General features: G+C 50.3%; 2 protein-coding genes across 5 annotated transcripts in view; one reads left to right on the top strand and one right to left on the bottom strand.

The window, feature by feature from the left end:
- Nucleotides 1-1328: 1328 nt before the first annotated feature.
- Nucleotides 1329-9866, bottom strand: JMJD4 (jumonji domain containing 4). 4 transcript variants are annotated; one of them, XM_069590523.1, is made up of 6 exons: nucleotides 9230-9866; nucleotides 8833-8998; nucleotides 6701-6826; nucleotides 6130-6397; nucleotides 5445-5591; nucleotides 1329-5006 (listed from the first exon to the last, which is right to left on the bottom strand). In XM_069590523.1, the coding sequence occupies exons 1-6, from the start codon at nucleotides 9492-9494 to the stop codon at nucleotides 4704-4706; spliced, it is 1275 nt and encodes a 424-aa protein (XP_069446624.1). In that variant the 5' UTR covers nucleotides 9495-9866; the 3' UTR covers nucleotides 1329-4703. The 4 variants fall into 4 exon arrangements, with proteins under 4 accessions (XP_069446624.1, XP_069446625.1, XP_069446626.1 ...); XM_069590524.1 differs by having other exon boundaries at nucleotides 6130-6361; nucleotides 9230-9747; XM_069590525.1 differs by lacking the exon at nucleotides 5445-5591 and having other exon boundaries at nucleotides 9230-9747.
- SNAP47 (synaptosome associated protein 47) overlaps nucleotides 9309-20645 on the top strand; it is a 69536-nt gene continuing 58199 nt past the window's right edge. Inside the window, exons 1-2 of the mRNA XM_069590479.1 lie at nucleotides 9309-10093; nucleotides 19817-20361. Of these exons, the coding sequence (XP_069446580.1) occupies nucleotides 9521-10093; nucleotides 19817-20361 (1118 nt within the window). The 5' untranslated portion in view covers nucleotides 9309-9520. The remainder of the gene's footprint in view (nucleotides 10094-19816; nucleotides 20362-20645) is intronic.

Genomic DNA, 20645 nt, shown 5'->3' with positions numbered 1-20645 from the left:
GTGAGGCGTCATGAGTGAACTGGACATCCAGGGCCAGAGGAAGCTAATACGGAGACAAGGGAGGACTGAGGTTCTCACCACTCCTGGAGTCTGTGAAGGGCCCAGGGAACCACTGTCTGATGACATCCAAAATTGTGTTCTGTTCTCTGGTTTCTTGTCTGGATTATAGTTAGGGCACTGACTTTACCAGTGGAATGGGCTGTACCCACTGCACTCAACAAAGCAACAGCAGCAGGGATGGGACACCCAGGGTCATTCTGGGTAACCCCAAACTTTGTTTCTGACTTTAGTTGAGTCTTCTCTACATTTTTCTTAGTCAATTTATCTAAATGTTTATCAATGTTTTCATTTCTCCAGAGAAACAAGTTTTAGTTTGTTGAGTTTTTCCATTGTTATGTTGTTTTCTTATTATATTCATCTCTGCTCTTAAGTTTTTAGCCTTACTTTGCTCTTTCTCTGGTTCACAAAGGGCATCTTCTGACTCCTGACACTAGCCAGCCTCAGGGTCACCCTCTCCAGAGTGAATTAAAAACTTCCAGACTGAAGTGGCCCAGTCAACCAGACACCGTGCTCCCAACCTGACAGCCCAAGCCACCTCCAGGCTTGTTTCACCACTGAACCTGTTTTCTGGCTGGGAAGTTCACAGGCTAACCTGGCTTCCCATGGGTTTTACTGCCTTAGGTGCCTTCTGCTCTCTGGGAACCAGAAGGCTAGTTAACTTGAGCTGAGCACTGCCAATGGGCACAGTGCCCTGCCTGCTGCCAGACACTGCCCTCTGTACAGTGCCCTTCACAGTACCACTCACTGCTAGCTGTGCCCACAGGCTGCCCAGAACCCCATTCACCCACTGGGTCAGACGACTGCAGTTCCCTCCTGTTTCACAGCACCTCCCTACGACCTTCCCAGGGATCCTGGTCCTACCTCCCTCCACTTTCTCAGGCTAGATGGAATCTCAGAGATTCTATCAAGGCCAACTGAGAGTGACAGTCTTACCCACTCCCCTTCCCCAGGAGAGGAGAGACCCCACTTCACATACCTTGCTCTTCATCTTCATCCTACTGATGTTGTCTGGTGCCACTGCAAGTGCCAAGCACCAAGGACTCACAAGACCACAGGAGAAGGGGTCAGTGGGAAGATTTCAGAGGAGGTGAGAGAGTAACTGGTTTTTTTTTTTTTTTGTATAAAAGGTGAAAAAAAAAAGTTTACTATTGTAAATAGCCAAAGCTGCACTTGAATATTGTACTAAAACCCCATTTTCTACTATAGCATAGGAGTTGTGATTCTTTTTTTTTTTTTTTTTTGTGATTAGAAAGAGACAGACACTCTCATTCCTCATTCAGTAAGTCTTGCAAGGCCATCAGTTTATTGTATGTGGAAGAAGAAAGAAGCAACAGTTATCCTTCTCTGAAGGACATGTCCACATCCATCTTTCACAGAGATGTTTGTTTCAGTATCATTAAACTGAACAAGGAGCTGAGAAAGCCCCTCAGAACTTGGGAAATTTGGAAGCTGAGGGTATTTTCACAGGCATACCAACAACCACTGAAATGTGGGCATCTTTAAAAGTTAACTCTTGCCAGGATCACTTCCTACCCCAGGACAATGGCTGATTTCTACACTATGGAGAGAGAGCTTTCTGCTTCTGTTATTGAGGTATCTTTTGACCACCAATTAGGAAACTGTTGGTCAAACTCTGCAATTCTGTAAGCCCTAAGCGGAGAAACTTGTGAAAAAGAGAAAACATACAACATGGAAAAGAAAAAGGCAGAGGAAGGTTATTAGCAAACTGAGGGCAGGCAAGATTTTCCATCACCTCACTTTCCCAAGGTCAGTATTTCAAAAAGGCAGAGGAAGGTTATTAGCAAACAAACTGAGGGCAGGCAAGATTTTCCATCACCCCACTTTCCCAAGGTCAGCATTTCACATAAACTGGAATACTCCTCTGACCTCAGGATTCCTTTCCCTGCTTATTTCTTTTCCAGGGAAAGATTTGTGACGTCATTCTACCAGCACTCCCGCTGCCTGTGTACGAGGATGCCCAGCATCCCTGCAAACTTTTAACGCAGAAACGTCCTAGATGGTTTCCAGTCCCATATCAGGCACATTAATGGCTGCTCTTCTCTGCCTGGGGCTTGGTTATATCATGGAGATGTCAACCTTTCCTGTAGGAAGGGCTCAAAGATGCAGCCTGATAGGCAGGGAGGAGGTATACCACCAGGACCAACAATCCATGGACAGCGCACACACAGCTCTACCAATTAAACACGACTGCTTCCAACCTGGATGGGAAACACACATTGCCCTGCACTCACCTGAGTCCCCTCCTGAGGCTTCTCCTAGGACTGGAAACTAAAGGGTTAATGTCGGGCACAGTAAAGGAGCCACTGGGACCCTACACAGCCTTCAGTCTACACTGTCACGGATTTTCAATACCCCCCTCTGAATATATAGGCTTTAAAGGCAAGAAACAGATGAATTGTGGGGCAATTCTGAGTTACCTTTTCCTTTCTGATGGTTCTGTCACTCAGACACACATTAGGGCTCACCTCTGGCAGGCCCTAAAGGATTTGTGTAAGTGACTGTTGAATGCAAGTGGGAGTGCAAGACACAGGATGAGCAAGATAGAGCTCATTCTATGTCTGACGGTTGAACTATACATAATGACCGTAACGGAGTTGATTATTGATGAATCTGGATGGTGCAGAATCAATGTGCAAGGAAAGACGAATACATTCACAGAAATGTGCGCAGTAGTTGTTTTGCAGTGAGTGTGCAAGCATTGTTAGATGGCACACAATGGCTGTGCAGGAGGGGAAGCTGGAAGAGTGAGGGGCATGAGGGGAAGTGGATAACCTGGCCCCAGTGTGTGTGCAGTCTTGCACAATGTGTGTGCAATAATTTTGTAGATGCACACAGTAGTGTGTGAGAATAGAAAAATTTGATGGTGAGCATGGGAGGAGGGTTGTTAGTGCTACAAGAGTGTGCTGGAGTAAAAGTGGGACGCGTGTGCACAGACTGGTGAACTGCACGTGGAGACTATGCAGTGACTCCAGATGGCAAACAGATGTGCAAAGTGACCTGGAAATGAGTCACTGGCTTTTTAATTACACAGTGAGTGTGCAAGGAGATACTGGTGAGTCTGGGTGGGCAGGTAAGAACTGGGCACTGGCTGAAGCAGAGTGACCAGTGAATATGTGAGGAGTGATTACAGTGGTCCATTTTATGTGCCAGTGTGGTTAGGTCATGGTGCAGTTATTTGGCTAAATGCCAGTGTCTGGATGTTGCTGTGAAGGCATTTTTAAACTGTGGTTAACATTCAACTCAAGAGATTTTAAGCACATGACCCTCCAAAATGTGGGTAGACCTCATTAAATCAGTTTAAGATCTTAACAGCAAAGGACCTTGGTTTCCCAAAATTCTGCCTCTAGATTGGATCACAGAAGCCCTGCCTGAGTTCCCAGCCTCTAGACTCAAGACTGCAGTGTCAGCTCTTCCCTGGGTCTGCAGCCTATCATGCAGATTTCACTCACCAGCCCTGGTTCCATTTCTCTGGAGAATCCTGAAACTGTGACTACTGCATATAATATAGGTGTGCAACAAGTGGAAACTGGATGGTACAGGCACATGTGAAAAGAGTGCAAGGATAAATTCTGGACAGGGCAGAATGAGCGCACAAAGAGTGGTTGCTCACTCAGTTTGCACAGTGACTTTAGATGGCCAACAGTGGGTGTGCAACGAGTTGAAGTTGGATGGTGTATGAGGTGTGGACGAGACCCAGGTTCCAGCTGGCCTTTGGGTCCTACCTGGCCCGCAGGGAGACCTCAGACAAGGCCTTCTCCCTCACTGGGTGTGCAGCTGCAAGGGTGGGCTCAGTCTCTGCAGGGGAAAGGTACTGCTGTAGCAAGCAGCAGGGGGACAGACTTCGCCTTGCCCTATTGCCAGGGCCCAAAGAGCACCCCAACGATGTACCTATGACATCTGGGAGACCTGCAGGAAGGATAGCACATGAGGCCTGGAGCTCTGACTAGCAGACATCTCAGGATCCTGCTGGGGAGAAGAGGGTCACAGGCCAGAAGAGGGAAGGGATGCTCTAAACAGTGATTCCAATGTGGGATGGAGACACAGGCCTTGGGTCTGCCTTGGGCCCCAGTCTCTGCCCTACACTGAGGGCCCTCTTCTAGTGGGAGATCTGTGGGCTCATGCAGGGATGTGGTGCTACTGCAGAGGGGGCCCTGCACTGCTGAGGGTGGGAGGCTGTCAGCATGGGTGCTAGCCTTTGCTGAGGGAAGGCTGGTGGGGGGAAGAAAACCTGGCCATATGCCACCCCCACCCCTCAGTCCCCAGCACATTCCTAACCTCCTTGCTCTGGGTCCAAATGACCAATACTTCCCCATGCACTCCCTCACAAGATCCAGTTCCCAGTCCTGGCTGAGCCTCACAAGGAAAAGAAGCCTGGACCTTCTGGACAGGCGTCAGGGCCCCAGGGATGCCAAAAGAGAGCCAGGACACACCAGACCCCTAAGAGCAGGAACTCTGCCTGAGACACTGAAGTGACAGTTCAACGGGGAGGTGACAGATCCCAGGCCACACAGGAGGGCAGAGCTTTATTTCCAGAAGGGATCCTGGAGCAGGCTGACCGCCTTCCGCACTGGAGCCTCCAGCGTCCCCCGAAGACGTGCTTCACCCAGTCCTCAGAGCATGCACTAAAGGCACGTGGTGGCAGCTACAGCCTCTTCCAGCTGCCGCAGTAGTACCTCTGGCCGTGGTGAGAATGTACTAGTATCCACCCTCTGGAAGTCAGGGTGGACCACCACGGACTCCAGCACCTCAGCTATGCGGCCAATGTCAAATGCGGCCTGCTGGGGGCCCAACCCAGTGTCCTCGCCACCCTCTACCTGGCCAGGGCGCATCCCCTTCGCAAGGAGGAGAAGCCTCCTTTCAGCAATGATCTTCAGGAAGTGATAAAATTCTTCGAAATTAATCCCAGAGCAGGACTTCATGATGACCTGGGTCAGAAAGAAACAGCCAGTGAGCTGCTGCTCACTCATAGCTCTGGGCAAGCTCTGCTGACCCTATACTGAGTCTAGGCTACAAAGGGCCCTGACACACAGTCCAGTCCTTGAGGATGTAGAGACACACCTGGGGGTCGGCCAGTGATCAAAGGCGTCTGAGTGCTGCAGCCTGGAAGCCCCAGACCCTCACTCACATAGGTAGGCCTAGCTGCCACTGGGCCCCTAAGACTGCAGCTCTGACCTCAGAGACCACACCTCCCTTTAGATTGCAGGCTGTCCCGGGGTTTTTTCCACACCTTTCCCTGACTGAGGCCTTGGCCTAGTGAGCATATTCTTGCCCCGACTGTGGCCCTACCCAACTCCTACTCCTACATAGCTGTGGCGAGCCTCACTCACCCCGTGCCCCCCTACTGCTCAGACTAGTTGTCCCACCTGGCAGTGGTGATGCCAGTCAGGCATGGTGTCCCTCCACTCAATGACCTCTTGCTGCACGGCACTGAGCTCCTGCTGCAGGAAGTGCCACATATTGGCCAGGTTACAGCCGTTGACCCAGTTGTGGTTGATGGAGATGGTGTCCTCCTGGAAGGGGCAGGGTGCAGGCTGTCCTCATGATCCCACAGGGGGCACGGTCCCCTCCCCCTGTCCTGAGATCTGCTCAGACTTCCTCAGCTGGGAAGAGCCACTCTTGTCTCCCAGTGGGAGCCAGCAGAGAAGAGGGAGCTGGGGCTGGGATCATTCTAATCCACAGTTACTAACCCATAGCGGGGCTCCCCAAAGGCTGGGACAACCCCATGTGTATGGATCCCTTGCCCACTGTCACCCAAGAAAGTAACATGTAAGGGAGGCAAAGAGGCTGGGAGCCGTCAGCAGCGCTGCGTGCAGGAACCAACATGGCTACATGCAGCACCCGTCTTGCCCATGGCCTGCCCCATCCCATACCCAGGCTCTCCCTGCCCACTCTGCAGGAACGCATTCAGGAAGGTGCTGAAGGCAAGGAGAGCTGCTGGGCAGGCCAAAGTGCCCAGCTCAGTGGGGTAAGAGTCCGCCCAGTGTAGTACCGTGGCCTGTTTCCCTGACCCGTCTGGCATAGGTCATGGGGTGTGGAGTGCCATCCTACCAGGTTGTGGACTTGGTGGTGCCACCCACTGGGCACAAATACCATCTCGCCTGCCTCCTGTGTGACCTCCAGTGGCGGGCCACAGCGATCTCGCATGGGGTGCAGGCGGCTATCCAGGAAGGTGGGGGAGGTCACGTCGTAGGGTAGGCCACCATGGCAATCCCGCAGGGCTTCTTCTTGCCCTGGTGGGAAGAAGAACCACTTTTTCCTCCCGCAGATGTTGACGGACCAGCTGAAGGAGCGGAAAATGTCGGCATGGAACGGCGACCTGTGCAAGAGCTCCTGTTGGTGCCATGTGGCTCGGGTGTGGGCTACGCTTCTTCTGAATAGACTGGCCAGGCTCAGAGGCCTCACGGGTCCCCAGTTCTCACACCTGGCCTGTTGAGCCAGGTGGGAGGACCAAACCTCCCCAACCCCAGAACATCACAAAGGAGGTGCAGGAGCTCTTTCCATTTGGCTAACAGGGACCTCTGAGAGGCTTTGGGCAAGAGCCAACAGACCAACAGGAAGGTTCAGGAGAGTGACTGGGGACGAGGTGTAGGACGGTGGATGGGAGCAGACAGGCAGTTACCAAGTGCCGGTGGGCCCCATGTAAACGAAGCGGTAGTCATCCACGTCTAGGGCATCCCAGTACTCGTTGAGCCAGTCAGATGAGAAGTATATGGGCAGGGTGAACACGCCTTCTGCCGAGAAGTCCCTTTAGAGAGTGGCATGAAGCTGCAGCGTAAGTGGCTACAAGCCAACCTCCCAGCACCCACATCCTGAGTACATGAAATACCATGAGAGTTTTGAAATTATGTGCATGACCCTGACCTGCCTTCTGGAGTCAGCACCAACCACCAGGAGTGGGGCCACCTCAGACCATCCAGCCATAGCCCAGCCATCAGATGACTACAGCCCCAAGTGACCCTAGCTGATCCCTACCCAAATGACTGAACCAGAGATGTAAGCAGACAAAATGGCTTTGGGGGTGCTCTGACAGAACCTAGACAACTTGTACAGGCCGTGACCTCGATGTCCAGGGCCCCTTCCACACCCATTCCAGGATTTCAGCCTCTGGCTGAGCTGGGGTTATAAATTCATCATTTGCATCACGGCAGCTACCCAAATTTGGGGGCTTCCACTTTTTTACCCACACCAGTGACCCTGACTATCAAGCAGATTCAAAGCCATAAGCCCAGACATGAGGACAGCTCAGGTACACCAAGGTCCTTTTTGCCTTGTTTCTCCATCCCTCAATCTCCTGGTTCACCCCCACAACCCAACCAATGGGATCCCAAATAAAGGAACATTCCAAACCAGCGCAAGGGAGAGTGCGCATCTATCTCCAGTCATACAACACTGTGGGTCAGAGGCCATGCTACGGAACAGCCTCAGTAGTACCAAACCACTGGTAGTTTCCCCACCACCATGCAGATTCCTCCACTGCCATGCCTCTGCACACTAACAGACGCCTGCTTACCCTTCAAAACCCTGCTCAGATATTATCTCCCCTGTGGCTACCCCTGCCTACATGATGCAGGTCTTCCTCTGCTCTTTTTATTTTTGGGTTGCCCAGGAAAACGCAAGACACTCTGTCAAAACTGAATTTCAAATAAACAGTGAATCAGCTTCTAGGATAAGTATGTAAAAACCACTCATTGCTAATCTGAAGCACAAATTCACAGGACATGAGTGTCTGAGTCTATGAATCCATCTGGGCTGCTGGAATATGAATCCCTGAGGCCAAGGCCAGAGTTTGGTTGCATCTTAGCTTCTGTCTGCCAAGTAAGAAACTGTGTGGCAGGTAGTACCAACGCAAGCTATGAGCAGGATGCTGCTGATGCTTTTCATGGGAATCACAAGGGCCTGAACTCATTTTTTTTGAGTCTTAATTCCTGTGTCAGTGAAACAAGAACTCAATTGTTCACTCATTTATTAAATGAGCACCTACTCTGTGCCAAGGCCCTGTGCCAGAGAGCGGGGGTCTGATTAGGACCCCTTCTCTGCTTGTGAAAAGCATAACCCTGGCGGGGAAAATGGCTACAAAACCCGAGGACCACCTCAGAGAATGGGAACACCACAGAAGGGGTGGGGTTGCCCACATGAGCAAGATGTTTCTGAGGACAACATCCTTCGAGCTCTCCAGGTGGAAGAAGATTGCGGTGGGTGGGGACAAACCTTGGAAGCCCTCATTAAACAGTTGCCACTGCTGGTTAGTGATGGAGATTTTTAAATGGGAGGGACACAGTCCTGCTGGAAAGCTCATTTGGACCTTAGTGAGCCTAGCAGTGGAGTGCAGGACTTGAGGCAGGGCAGTCTGGAGACTGGCAGCAACCAAGGTGAATGACAAGAGGCCCGACGTGGAGAAGTAGATTTGGACACGGGAAGCTAGTCCCAGGGGCGCCTGAGCAGACAGGCAAAGGCTGGGTGCTGCCAGTTAGATGGAGGTAAAGCTGACAAGGAAGGTTCTGGGCAAAACTGACAACGAAGAGGTGGGTAACCACAGCCATATGCACCTCTGCCAAGCCCACATTCTTCACAGCAGCCAAGCCTGTGATGGCATAGTGAGATGGCTATGACTGGAGAGAATGACACTTTCAACCAGGTTGAAGAGGTCACCTTAAATTCCTAAATGGGTTAAAGCCCAGTTCCTCTGTGTGCAGCCAGGGCTCACTCAGAACTGAGAAGCAGTGCTGTGGCCAGCATTCCAGGCCCCTTTACCTGCACAGATGCCAGTCTTTGAGATATAAACAGCCCCGTGAAGAGGAGTAGTTTCCCTGAATGTACTCTTTCCAGTAGCTGATGTAGTCTCTGAGGGGCATGTGTTCTTTGGGGTTGGAGTTGTATTCCTGGACCCCACAGTTTGCAACAGGTACAACCACGTCTCCTGAAAGGAAAGGTTCAGGCACAAGACTTTTCTGAGAGTCCTCCAGCCTGTCCATCCTCCCTGACCCTGTCCGCCCTCCAATTCACTGCTACACCGTCTCCAGTGAATTCTTCTCACGCCCTGCCTCCCTCAAGCCCTCTCTGGCTCTCCTCATCTGTGCCCTCACAGTCTGACTTAGGCCAGAGTCAAGGCCTGTGCTTGCACTCCAGGGTGTTCCTGCGCAGTCCTTACCATAGTTCTGAAGCAGATAATCGAAGTTGGGCTTTCCGCTGGGTGTCACCCAGAGCCTCCTGCTGCCCCAGTCCTCGGTGAAGGCGCTGGAAAAAACACAGGGCAAGTTGGGGAGCAGGTAGCCCTTGAAAAAGTCGGCGTAGGAAAAGGAGTCCGGCTTCTCGATGAAGTCCACGCGGTCCAGTTTTGGACAAACCCTGCTGGGGAGACGCCCCTCGAAGCCTCTGAAGTGGCTCTCGGCGAACACGCGCGTCTCCCTGTCCATCCCGGGCCAGGTTCTGCGGCCGTGGGATGCAGGGTAACCCGGGCTGGGAGTCTGCCGCGGGGGGACGGGGAGTCTGGAGGGCCGCTGGGAACGGGGCACGGCTCGGGGGATGTCGAAGGAGCAGCGGGGACAGAGGGGCTGGTGCGGACGATGGAAACAGCGCTGAAGCCTCCCGCCTGCGGACCCGCGAAGGGCGGAAGCCCGGAATCCCACTTGCGCATTCCCGTCTCTGCTCTCCAAACAGGGAAGAGAAAAAGGAAGTGTTTGCTAAAACTGCTTCCGGAGTGAACGCTCTAGGCGTCCGTGGCTCACAGCCCACAGCCGGCCAGAGAGAAACCGGCGAGGTACAGACAGCAAAGCCCGCGGCAGTCCCAGAGCAGTCAAGCGGAACCAAGAGTCTGCACTCGGAGTTCCTGCCGGAGCCTGAAATACGGCGAGCCAGGCCTTGCGCGCATGCTCGCTTCATGCTGCGGCCCGCACCCGGTACTGGAACGGCCTGTAGCGGCTTCGACCCAGCTTCGGGTACCCCAGGGCTTCAAAGGTTGTCGAACGGTGCTGGCCCCGAGTCTCGCTGTTTTCTCGTCTTCCCAGCGACTCAGGTAAGCGGTGTCTCTAGTCTGTAGCTGGGCTTGTGCCTTTCCGGCATAATCCCTCCTGACGCTACCAGCGAGGCAAGGACTCCTCTTCTTTCCTTCCTCAACCTTCGAGGACTGCGGAAGGTTGATGGGATGTGGGCAGGGCTAACAGAGAGGTACAAGGGCCAAAGGTGGGATCTGAGGGATGCTGGGGGTCTTTAAGGGATGCTGGGGACCTGGAGGGGATGGAGAGGCCCTGGCTAGGGAGATGGTGGAGGCCTAGGGAGATGATGGGGACTTGGAAGGAATGCTGTAATTTGCCGGTGATGGTGGAACCTGGTGGGGATGCTGGGGGTTAGGGGAGTGCTGAGGGCCTAGGGCGATGCTGGGAACATGGAGGGGATGTGTAGACCAAGATAGGATGATGGGACCTGGAGGGGTTGGTGGGAACCTGGGGGGGATGCTGGGGGAATAGCGAGGGTCTGAAGTGGAGGTGTGGGGGTTCAAGTGTGGCAATACGAGGCTGTGCACACCAGCAGACCTGAAATGAGGGACAAAAAAGGGGGACTTGAGTGGGGATGACACGTCAGGGTGTCAGCATGTTGGAGAAACATACGTCCTTCCAACTGAAATCTACCCTTATCAGTATGGAGAGAAGAAAACAGTTTCATTAGTGTGTGAGCAGATACATTTAAGGCATCTGCAAGAGAGTAGAGTTGGGCAGAACGCCACACATTTCACACACAAAAAGCAGAGAAAGAATCGTGAAGCCCTCTGTCATCGCCTTGAGGGAAAAATAGATGCATCTGTGTAGTCTGTGCCTGACGAGAGACTCCTGCCTGGGTTCTGGAGGTCCCTGTTTATTTACAGCTCTGAGTCAGCAGGTGGTGACTGTGCCCTGTAAAATCTGAACACTGAGTCTGTTTTATTCCTGACCAAAAGAAACACTCAAAGGGTAGAGAAGGGGCAGCTTCTTCCCCTTTATTGAACAGTGAAAATGTAATCTTGTTTATCCTTATAGGTGGCATGAGGGAAACTGGGGATATTGGGGCTCTGAGCTTTGGAGAGGGGTTTGGGGGTGGAGACTCTTCTCCAAGGGGTTTAAAGCTTATGCAGGAGAACAGCAAGGATCAGAAGTGGGGTAAGGCAGAGGGGAGGACTAGGAAGAAAGTGAGTTAGGGAGAGTCTGAAGTCCAGGTAGAGGAGGGGTCTAAAGTGGGAGCTGAGAGCACGGGTGAGATGGGACAGGTGGTGGAGAGTTTGTGGTGAGCAGAGCAGTGTGAGGGGTTGTGTGATTCTGCGCGCACTGTGCGCTCTTCCCAGTCTGTCTTACTGTGCCTCACATGGTCAAGCTGTGGAATTCTTCACGGGGCCAGAGTTGGGCAGAAAGTTAGAATGCCTTGGGAAGTTAAAGTGGAGAAAAAGAGTCACCCTTAATGCCATCCGGAGAAGAGCATTTTTTCGTTTCTTGATACGGAGTTATCCTTCCAGGCATGTACTCATTCATTCGTGTTTTTCCTCTATGTCCCTCTCTGTACACACACACACACACACACACACACACACACACACAGAGTCTTTCTTTTTATTTTACATATAAGTGAATGTACATATGTAAGCTTTTGCTGCTTTTAACTTTTTAAAAAAGATTAACAGTTGTCAGTTTTTTTTTTTTTTTTTGCCACGTATCGACTGGATGATCCTTAGTTATTTGATTTTAGTTGTGATAAGTGCAGATCATGGAAGGCAAATAGGAAAAATATGGGAAGCAGAATGTTCATAATTGTCTAAAGATTTGGGAAATATGGTTCAAAGTTTGCCTCATAAGGGAAATATGGAATTCAGAGAGACATTGCCTATGAAGAATTCCAGAATTTCAGCTTCTGAAGCTCTGTGGTTGCGACTAAGTTTTATAAGTAAGGGGACGCTTTAGGCCAGCAGGTCCCCATGCTTCCCAGGATTGCTGGGGCAACGAAACGAGTAGCTCAGGGTAGGAGAGAATGTCTCCTTTCTTGAGCATGTGCCCAGGGCCAGGCATTTTGTCCTGTATTTTCTCTAGTTTGTATGATGGCTCTAGTGTTGACCCTGTTACCACCACTGTATGCATGAGTTTCTGACATAGCTATTGAGAACAGGATTGGGACTGGAACACAGGTCTGTGCTCCTCCAAGGCCGCTAGACAACAGCCCTGGTATCACCTGGGCACTGGTAGGGAATGCACATTCCTGAGCCCCACCCAGACCGGCATCAGATCTGGGAGCATGGCATGCCTTATCACATCCCAGTGACACACCCCACAGAGGACCAGAGGAAAAATAGCAGGAGGGGAGTTTAAAAGTTAGCATTTGTAGGAAATGCAGTGGGAGTACATAAACTCCTAGTTCTAGGCTCTGAGAAGTTCTGAAGACGGTGCATGCCATGTGAATAGGCTGTGTTATTGCAACGAAACACCCCAAACCTCCCAGGTTGAAAGTGGGAGCCTCTGAGGAGTAGGAGGTGAAGGTAATGGAAAAGGCTGACTGCTGGTGCCTGGAGACACTGCTCCCACTGTTCTGACTCTAATCCTCCTTATGGCCAGGAGTTATTGGAAGGTGTGTAAAACGTTGCTTGGTCTGTTACATTGGAAATTAACTAAAAATAGGGTGTTTACTTGATACTGAGTCTGCTCCAGGACGCAGGTCTGATGGAAGTGCTAAAAGAGATCCATTATACTAACTGCAGTGTGCTGTAAGTTCAGCCCCTGTGACCACTCATTTCTTCCCCAAGAGCATCACTGTGTGGATTAGTCTCAGACACTCTTGAGGTGCCTTGGTGTGACCGCCCCTCCCTAATTCAACTCTATCCATAGGTCAGCAGGTGTGTTGTGTTTTCACTGGAGATGTGGGTTCCAGGCGAGGACCAAGTAAGGACTCCAGGAACTTAGCATAGAATGAGGACCTAATTTAGCATACAGAAAGAAGAAGACTGTGCCCAGTGGACACAGCTGGTGTTTTCACATCATATGATTTGTAGCTCACTGGTTCCTTTGACGCACCGGTGTTGTCCCCAAGGCACCCTCCTTGTAGTGTTTGCCTTCTCCAGTGTTTTGACCCAGCTGGTCAACATGTAAACACATTTACAGGCTCTTTGGAATTATCGTGAGTGCTGTGGTTGGTGAAGAGGCAAGGATGCCACTAGAACAGAGACCTGGAGAGGTGGAGTTGGCCATTCAGAGTCCAAAGAGCAGCAGGTGGGGAGCCCTGAGGAACAGAGCAGAGAGCGAGCGAGCCTGTCTCTACTGGGCCGGGTGCTGTGGCTGTAGTCACTAAAGCCTGCCTGACCTAGCTGGTGACTTTGCTCAGGGAACACGGGGAAGGGTTTCAGCAGAAGAGTGACGTTTTCTCGTTTTGGTTTATGGTTTTCACGTTGGCTGCTGGATAGAGAATGCGTGGTGGGGGCAGGATGAAACAAGGAGGTCGGTTGGGAAGTTGTCCGGGAGAGTAGTGACAGCACTGCCTAGTGGTGTGGCTGTGGGGGTGGGGAGTGCAGAGGGCAGGTGTGAGGTGCAGCTGCCAGGACATGGTGATGGACTGAGACGGATAAGGGAGAGGGCATCTATGAGAACTCACCTGGCACTGCCTTCCCTGAAATGCAGGAGCAGATGGAGGGGCTTGCTAAGTTGGAAATGTCTATTAGATGGTCAGGTGGAAATGCCCAGGCAGTACTCAAGTCATAAGAGAGTCTGGGCTGGACAGGAAAGTTTGCCAGGCAGCAGCTGGAAGGTGTATTTAATGCCATGAAACTGTGTTGACTCACTTAAGAACAGAGTACTGATTAAGAGGACCAAGGTTGTGACTGGTGATTCCAGCATTTGGCAGTCAGGTAGAAGAGGAAGAACCAGCAGAGCAGACTGAAAACAGGCTCTGGGGGTGGGGGACCGGGGGAGCTTGGTTCCCAAGAGTCCAAGACATGATGTCTCTCGGGAGGTGGGCAGACGTGTTGGACAGAGGTTAGAGCAGATGTGTGCATTAGATTTGGCCACCTGGAGGCCTGGGCTGAGAAGTGTCCGTGAGCAGCGGGGACAGGAGCCTGTCTGGAGGGGGAGATTCCTGGCTGGTGGCCAAGCACAGGGTCGCATTTGGAGTCTCTTGGAGGAACAGTGCGTAGACTGTGGGGATTGTCTGGCTACTTATAGTCTGCAACAGCAGAATAGTTTAACAGAGACAATGTGCTCACAAAGCTTAAAATATTTACTACTTGGCCCTTAGGGGGGAAAAAAAGCGTGCCCTCTCCTAGTGGTGAAGGGACAGAGAAGTTATTGCTGCTGGAGAGAGAGGGAGTTGGGATCAAGAGGAGTAGAACCTGATCTTTGAGGGAGTGGGGACACTGCTTCCCACAAACTGTGCATGGAGAGAGGAAGGGCAGGCACCCAGGGACAGGTGTGGGATCCGAGCCCTAGCTGAGGCAAAGGGAGGGTGTCTGTGGGGTCATTCTAATGCACACGGGAATGTTGTTCCTTTGGCTTTTCCCCTTATTCGTCATTTATTTTGGTCTGATTGGAAGGCTGCCATGGAAATCTGTTGTAGGAAAAGTTGTGGCCACAGGTTTCTCCTTTTGCTTTTTCCTTGGTATTTGTCAAACCTAAGTACTTTCCTCATATTTCTTCTATATACTACAGGAAAGAGAGGTGTTTTTGCTCTTCTCTTAAACTTTCTTTCCTCTTTTCTCTCTCTTTGAATTTTAGAATAGTTTAGAGCTGCTGTTGTCCTTGGGTCTTTTAGTGATTTTAATGGTTAACAGAGACCCAGAAGGTGAAATAACCTTTCCAGTCATTAAGTTTGTGATGGAGCTGGCATTGGAACTACAGCATGGTTCCTTGGATGCCGCAGTGCCAGACTCAATAATTCTTTGGGGGATTTGTGCATAATCTCAGTGTTCGAGGAATACCTCCCAGAGTACGTACTCAGGAATGACGGCTCAGGTCATAGCTTGTTAATGGGAACTCAGTTTTCATGCTGAATCAATCTCTTAAGAATGGGGAGGAGCAGTAAACATGCTCCAGCCCCTCATCAGCTCTCTTGGGGCTGATGGCGGGCACAGAGTGGCCAGGTGGCGGGAGGCTGTTTCCAGTCAGAAGGTCCAGGGTCCTGCCAGTTTCAGAGCTGGAGCCTGACCAGAGCTGTGAGCACACTTGGTGACTGAGGCCAGAGGCACCTTGTCTTGGACGTGGAAACACTGAAAAACATGGTTAAATTGTTGGGGTTAGTCGTCCCCTAATTCTCAGAGTAAAACTCTTTTCTCTCTTATTCATATCTGAATGACTGCCCAGTGGCTTCACGGCAAGATGGTGCTAGCGGGTTGTGCAGGGGGCTTGCCAGGGTCCTAACTCAGGAAGGGCGGCAGATGTGTCTGTCATAACAAGCTGAAGGTCTGCACCTCCCTTGCTTCCCTGTCCTGTGAGAGGCCCCAGTCAGGCGAGGCTCTGTAGTCTGTTTTATGTCTGTTTCAGAGTGCTTGGGTGACTGTCCTTTCTAGGGAGAAAGGTCTGATGAAGACCCTTTGGGTTTGCAGTTCCTTTGTCCGGTGGGAACCACTGTTTAAGAGGAAAGGCACCCTCCCAACTGCTCTGCCCCTTGCATTCTGCTTCTCCACAATCCCAGCGTGTGCCGGGAGGACGTGTGAGGGAGCTCACGGATAAAGCCCGCAAAGACGATGACACCGGTCTTTGGTACAGAAGGTCAGGAGTTTCAAACAGCTGAGGAGATCTTCGTTAGCTTTCCAGTGACATAAGAGCATGGGTTTCCTGGATCACTTACAGAGCCCTGCCGAGTTGGGAGTATGAGCTTGTTTGTTTGTTCAGTGTGCTTTTAGTGTTGGTCTGGCGTTCATCATCATGTTGGCTGAGAAGATGGATTCTTGGGCTCATGTCTCCTTAGATATGTAGATCATAAGGCTGTTGCTTTCTCAGAATTGACACTCCGAGAAAACACTGGAAGATGCTAATACTCCTGAAAGTATTAGCCAAGCCATCAGTGGACTTTGAATGTCTTTTAAAATTATTTATTTTTGGCTAAACTGAGTCTTCCTTGCCGTGTGTGGGCTCTCCCAGTCGTGATGGGGCTGGGGGCTACTCTTCGTTGCCGTGCACAGGCTTCTCCCTGCAGCGGCTTTTCTTGCTGCAGAGCATGGGCTCCAGGCACAGTCGTTGTGGTGCTCGGGCTGAGTTGCTCGTGGCATGTGGGATCTTCCCAGACCAGGGATCGGACCTGTGTGCCCTGCATTGGCAGGCAGGTTCTTAACTACTGGACCTGCAGGAAAGTCCGGTCAGCGGACCTCTAGAGCTTTTGCCATGATAGGACTGTGGTCATTCATTTGTTGAATGGAGTGCATTGGAGGTGACCTCTGGTCCCCGCAGCCCTGATACCTTTATATTTATTACTTCCAAGCGCCATGTCTTCTTTTGTAGTGATGACAAAATTCTCATCCTTAGTGTGGCAGCTTTCTTCTAGGCTTGTCCTAATTGCAGGTATTAGTAATTAGCAGAGCTAGTAAACTGAACTGCTTTGTAGTTGTAACAGGGCTTGATTGGCACATGCGCATATCTGGGAAGTTTGGGCCAGCCCTTGCTGTTGTGATTAAGAGAAGTTCCAGAATACATTTGGAAAGTGCTTCAGTTTGCTTCACGTAGTTAAATGTATCCCTCTTGTAGTGGAATCAGGTTGTTTTGGCACCTTAATTTTGTGTGTCTACGCACGTCCTCCTTTCTTTTCTTCTCCGCTTTTCCACTATCGTGTTTGTCTCTCTGTTCAGATGCTGTCTGTAGCCAGCTCTGATCAGATAGTGGAAACTGGTGAGACCAAATGACAGCTTCCGAGTATAGTGATGTTTTAGCGGTCATTAAAGAGGCGGGCTCAAGAGAAAACTGTAGACTGTTCACACCTAACAGATGAACTGAGTGAGTTCTGTAGATACTTTGTAGTATTCGTAATCACACTTACAGCGTGTATTAGGTGCCAAGTGCTCGTCTAAGCACCTTTCACATATCGGTTCAGTTAAGCCTCACCAGTGCAGTATGAGATAGGTACAGTTACCTCCATTTAGAGATCAGGAAGTGGATGCAGGAGGGCTGAGTCACGCACGGAAGGGGTCACACGCAGATGAGTGGGAACGCCGGCCATTGTCTGTAGGAGAGGCTGGCGTTGTGGTCTTCCAGATGTACTGCTACCAAGGCAGTGGTTTCAGATGTTTTTGAAATTGTGATACCCAGCTGAAATTTAGTTTTGGTACATCTCTCGTGTGTACGTACATTTATTATTTTTAATAAAATTTTATTTTATTTGTAAATATTTAGTAAATCCTTCATTGAAGTGTTAATGCAGAAAAATTAGCCAATCATAAGAACAGAAAAAGCACAACTCTTGAATTATCACAAAATGAATACACCCAGGGCAATAAGCAGAGCATTACCAGTACCACAGGATCCTCCTCAAGGCCTCCTTCTCCCCAGCAATTGATGCCTGTGTTTGAGCTTTTCGTGTACTTATTTTTAAAATGAGTTAAAGTTTGGGGAAAGTCTTGATTCCCTTAAGTCAGATAGAAACATCTTAGGGTGTTATGAGTTGATAGAGTTGACTTGTGGAATTTACTTCCTAAATACTTATTTTTAATAGAGATTCTGGTATGAAGAACCCGTACCCCAAAGTAGAATGATCTTGTGGCGCGCATCACTGCTGGGAATCAAGAAGGGTCTGAGACTTTGAGGTTTAAGAGTGAGCCTGCCTTAGTTTTGCAGATGTGGAAGGAGACAGGAGGCCCTTGCTCAGAGAGGAAGGGCCTGTTGTGTGTGGCACAGCAGGATTCTTGTGTACAGCTGCCCCCTTTGCCCCTGACTTCTAAGGCCCAAGTGGATGCTGCACATTCTGTGGGTTTGTGTCATAACTTATGTGGGGACTGCTAGCAAACCCGCCTAACCCTTGCCTCAGAGGGGACACTCACTTATTATCCTGGTCAGGAAACAAATCTCTCAGCCAGGAGGAAGACACTGTCCACAGTTATAAGGAAGATACTCTTGGACAGTTTTCATGACATCAAATTTTCATATCAGTTTTTGATATAGTATGTGGAGAAACACCGTGAAGAATTCCCTCTCAATAATGTCCACACCTTGTATGGAGAGCATTAAGCAGCAGGGTGAGGCCAGCCTGAGCGCCGACCACAACTATGCTGAGGGCCACAGCTGGACAGACACCATAAGCCATGAGTGTCTGCTGTGCTCATTCAGTCTCAAGTGTGTCCTGAGTCAGGGTTTTGAGTAAAATACGACCGTTGCCCTTTGAGAGCCTGCGGTCAAATAACAAGCGGTCATCCTACCATTTAACATGTACTGTAAGTGTGCATAAGTTCTGTACGCCTCCGCAAGGTAGAAAGAGGGGAGGAGAGGCCGAGGGCGGGTAAGGCCTCTCTTACTCTGCAAAGAAGATTTCAGCAGCAGCAGCTGGTGTTTTGGAGTACCAAAGGCAGGAGACCAGTTAGATGCCACTACAGTCCAGTTAAGACTTCTTTACGTCTCTTTTTATGCCTGTACCCTGTGAGCTTTGGGTTTTTGTTTTCTCGCGTTAACTCACTGCATAGTTGATGATGCTCTTCCTAATCTCAAGCCACTGCATCTCTTTATAACCGGGACTCTCAGTCCAGTGCAAGCTCTTCAGGCGCAGCTACTCCCTTTTTCGGTGTCCAGCCTTGTGTTGTTTGATGTGGCATGTAGTGCAGTGATTACTTTGAAGAGTCTTGAGTCTTTCGAGTATAACTCAGTGAGGAAGTTTATAGAATTCCAATGGACTCTTAAGCTCTGTGAACCAAGGATGTTGCTGTTTCTTTTCTACTTGCAGCCCAGTGTAGTCATGTTGGGGGACTTAAAACTTGTGGTTTGACCCTGTACAAAGTCTTCATCCTTTCTTGGCCTTATATTCTTTATCTGTATGATGAGAGGGTTGGACTGAGTGTTCTCCAAGGGCTGTTTCAGATCTGTCATTCATGACTTTTAAATGCTTTGATAACGAATTCCCTGCTGGTCCAGTGGCTGGGACTCTGCACTCTCACTGCTGAGGGCTTGGGTTCAGTCCTTGGTTGGAGAATTAAGATCCCACAAGCTGTGGGGCGTGTCCAAAAAAAGAAAAAAATGCATTGGTAAATGGAAGCTGTAGATATGAATAATATCACCTGTCACCTGTAACTATATAAAACCGTATATAAATATGTACATATGATTGTATGGAACTCTATAAAATTAGTTGGGATTACACAGATGACAAAGTTTGTAGGATTATTTTCTATATGAACCTAAACTTATAAAAATGTCAAAAGAAGAGTGTTGGTTTGAACACGTGTAGAACGTATAGCGGTAGAGTCCTCACAGCCAGAGTGGTGTTCTTGTGAGGACTCCTCGGGCAGTCGTTCCCAGTGATTTTCTCCCCTCGGTCGCATCTAGCCACGGATGAGCACTGAGGGTGCTGTGGTGCAGAGCCCCCGGGGACCGTGGTGCTCTGGGACCGCTACAGGCCTGGCCCCAGCCCTTGCTTCTCTTCCGAGTCGGGCGCAGTCTTCATCCTGCCTGTCACAGGCAGTGTGAGAGCCTGGCCCCTGCTGGAGTCTCCTGTGGGCTCAAAACCTGGATCACGCCCTCAGCATCCATGTCCTGCTGTCTCTGGTCCAAGTGTCCAGGTCCTGTTTCATGCTCGTCCGTCCACTAACGTGTGCCCTTTCCTTCAGAGGCAGAGCAACCTTGGCCGTGGTGCAAACCGACCCGGGAACCAGATGAGCAGAGACACCTATGTCCAAACCTGGCCGTGCTCCTATTATTTAGAGCTTGAGAAGCGGTGGGTCCCTGGAAGACTGTCATTAACTCCTCTCTCACTAAAGTTTACGACTGATAAAACCAGAGAGACCCTTGTCAGCTTTCCCCTCTCTGGTATAAATGAGATCAAGAAAGAAACTTCTCATTTTATCTTCAGTTCCATTACCATCCTGGAGAGGGACCACAGCAAGCACTGGTTCAGTTCCTTGCAGCCTAGTCGAAATGCCGTTTTCAGCATCATTGAGCATTTCTGGAGAGAGCTGCTGTTGTCTGAGTCAGGAGCTGCCGCTGAGGCCTCCTCCTCCTCCATGACCAAGGGGAAGGAGCTGACTTGTCTGATGGCCTGTACTCAGAAGCGTCTGGAAGACACAGCCAAAGTCCTCCACCATCAGGGCGAGCAACTCGACAGTATCTCCAGAGGCCTGGACAAGATGGAATCTGATCTGGATGTGGCTGACAGGTAAGCAAACACTGTAATCCTAACCTGACCTTGGGATGGCTGTGGTATGATATCTTTTCGAAACATCATCTTCTATTTATTTCACATTCAGCTTCTGAAAACACAAGCTGTACTCCTGTTCTGGGCAGTTGTGCTGAGCTGACTGCTGAGGGCGTACACATGAGTGAGGGCCAGCATTCACTGAGTGTGCACTGTGTGCCGAGTACAGGTTCAAGTGTTTATGGGGATTACCTCATTCAGTCCCCAGACAAGCCAAGAAGAGCATGTTCCTCATTTTGTCCATG

The sequence above is a fragment of the Ovis canadensis genome, chromosome 5 (genome assembly GCF_042477335.2).
Source record: "Ovis canadensis isolate MfBH-ARS-UI-01 breed Bighorn chromosome 5, ARS-UI_OviCan_v2, whole genome shotgun sequence".
Taxonomy (NCBI): domain Eukaryota; kingdom Metazoa; phylum Chordata; class Mammalia; order Artiodactyla; family Bovidae; genus Ovis; species Ovis canadensis.
Note: the sequence above shows the minus strand (reverse complement) of the source record. Positions and strands in the feature narration are given on the sequence as shown.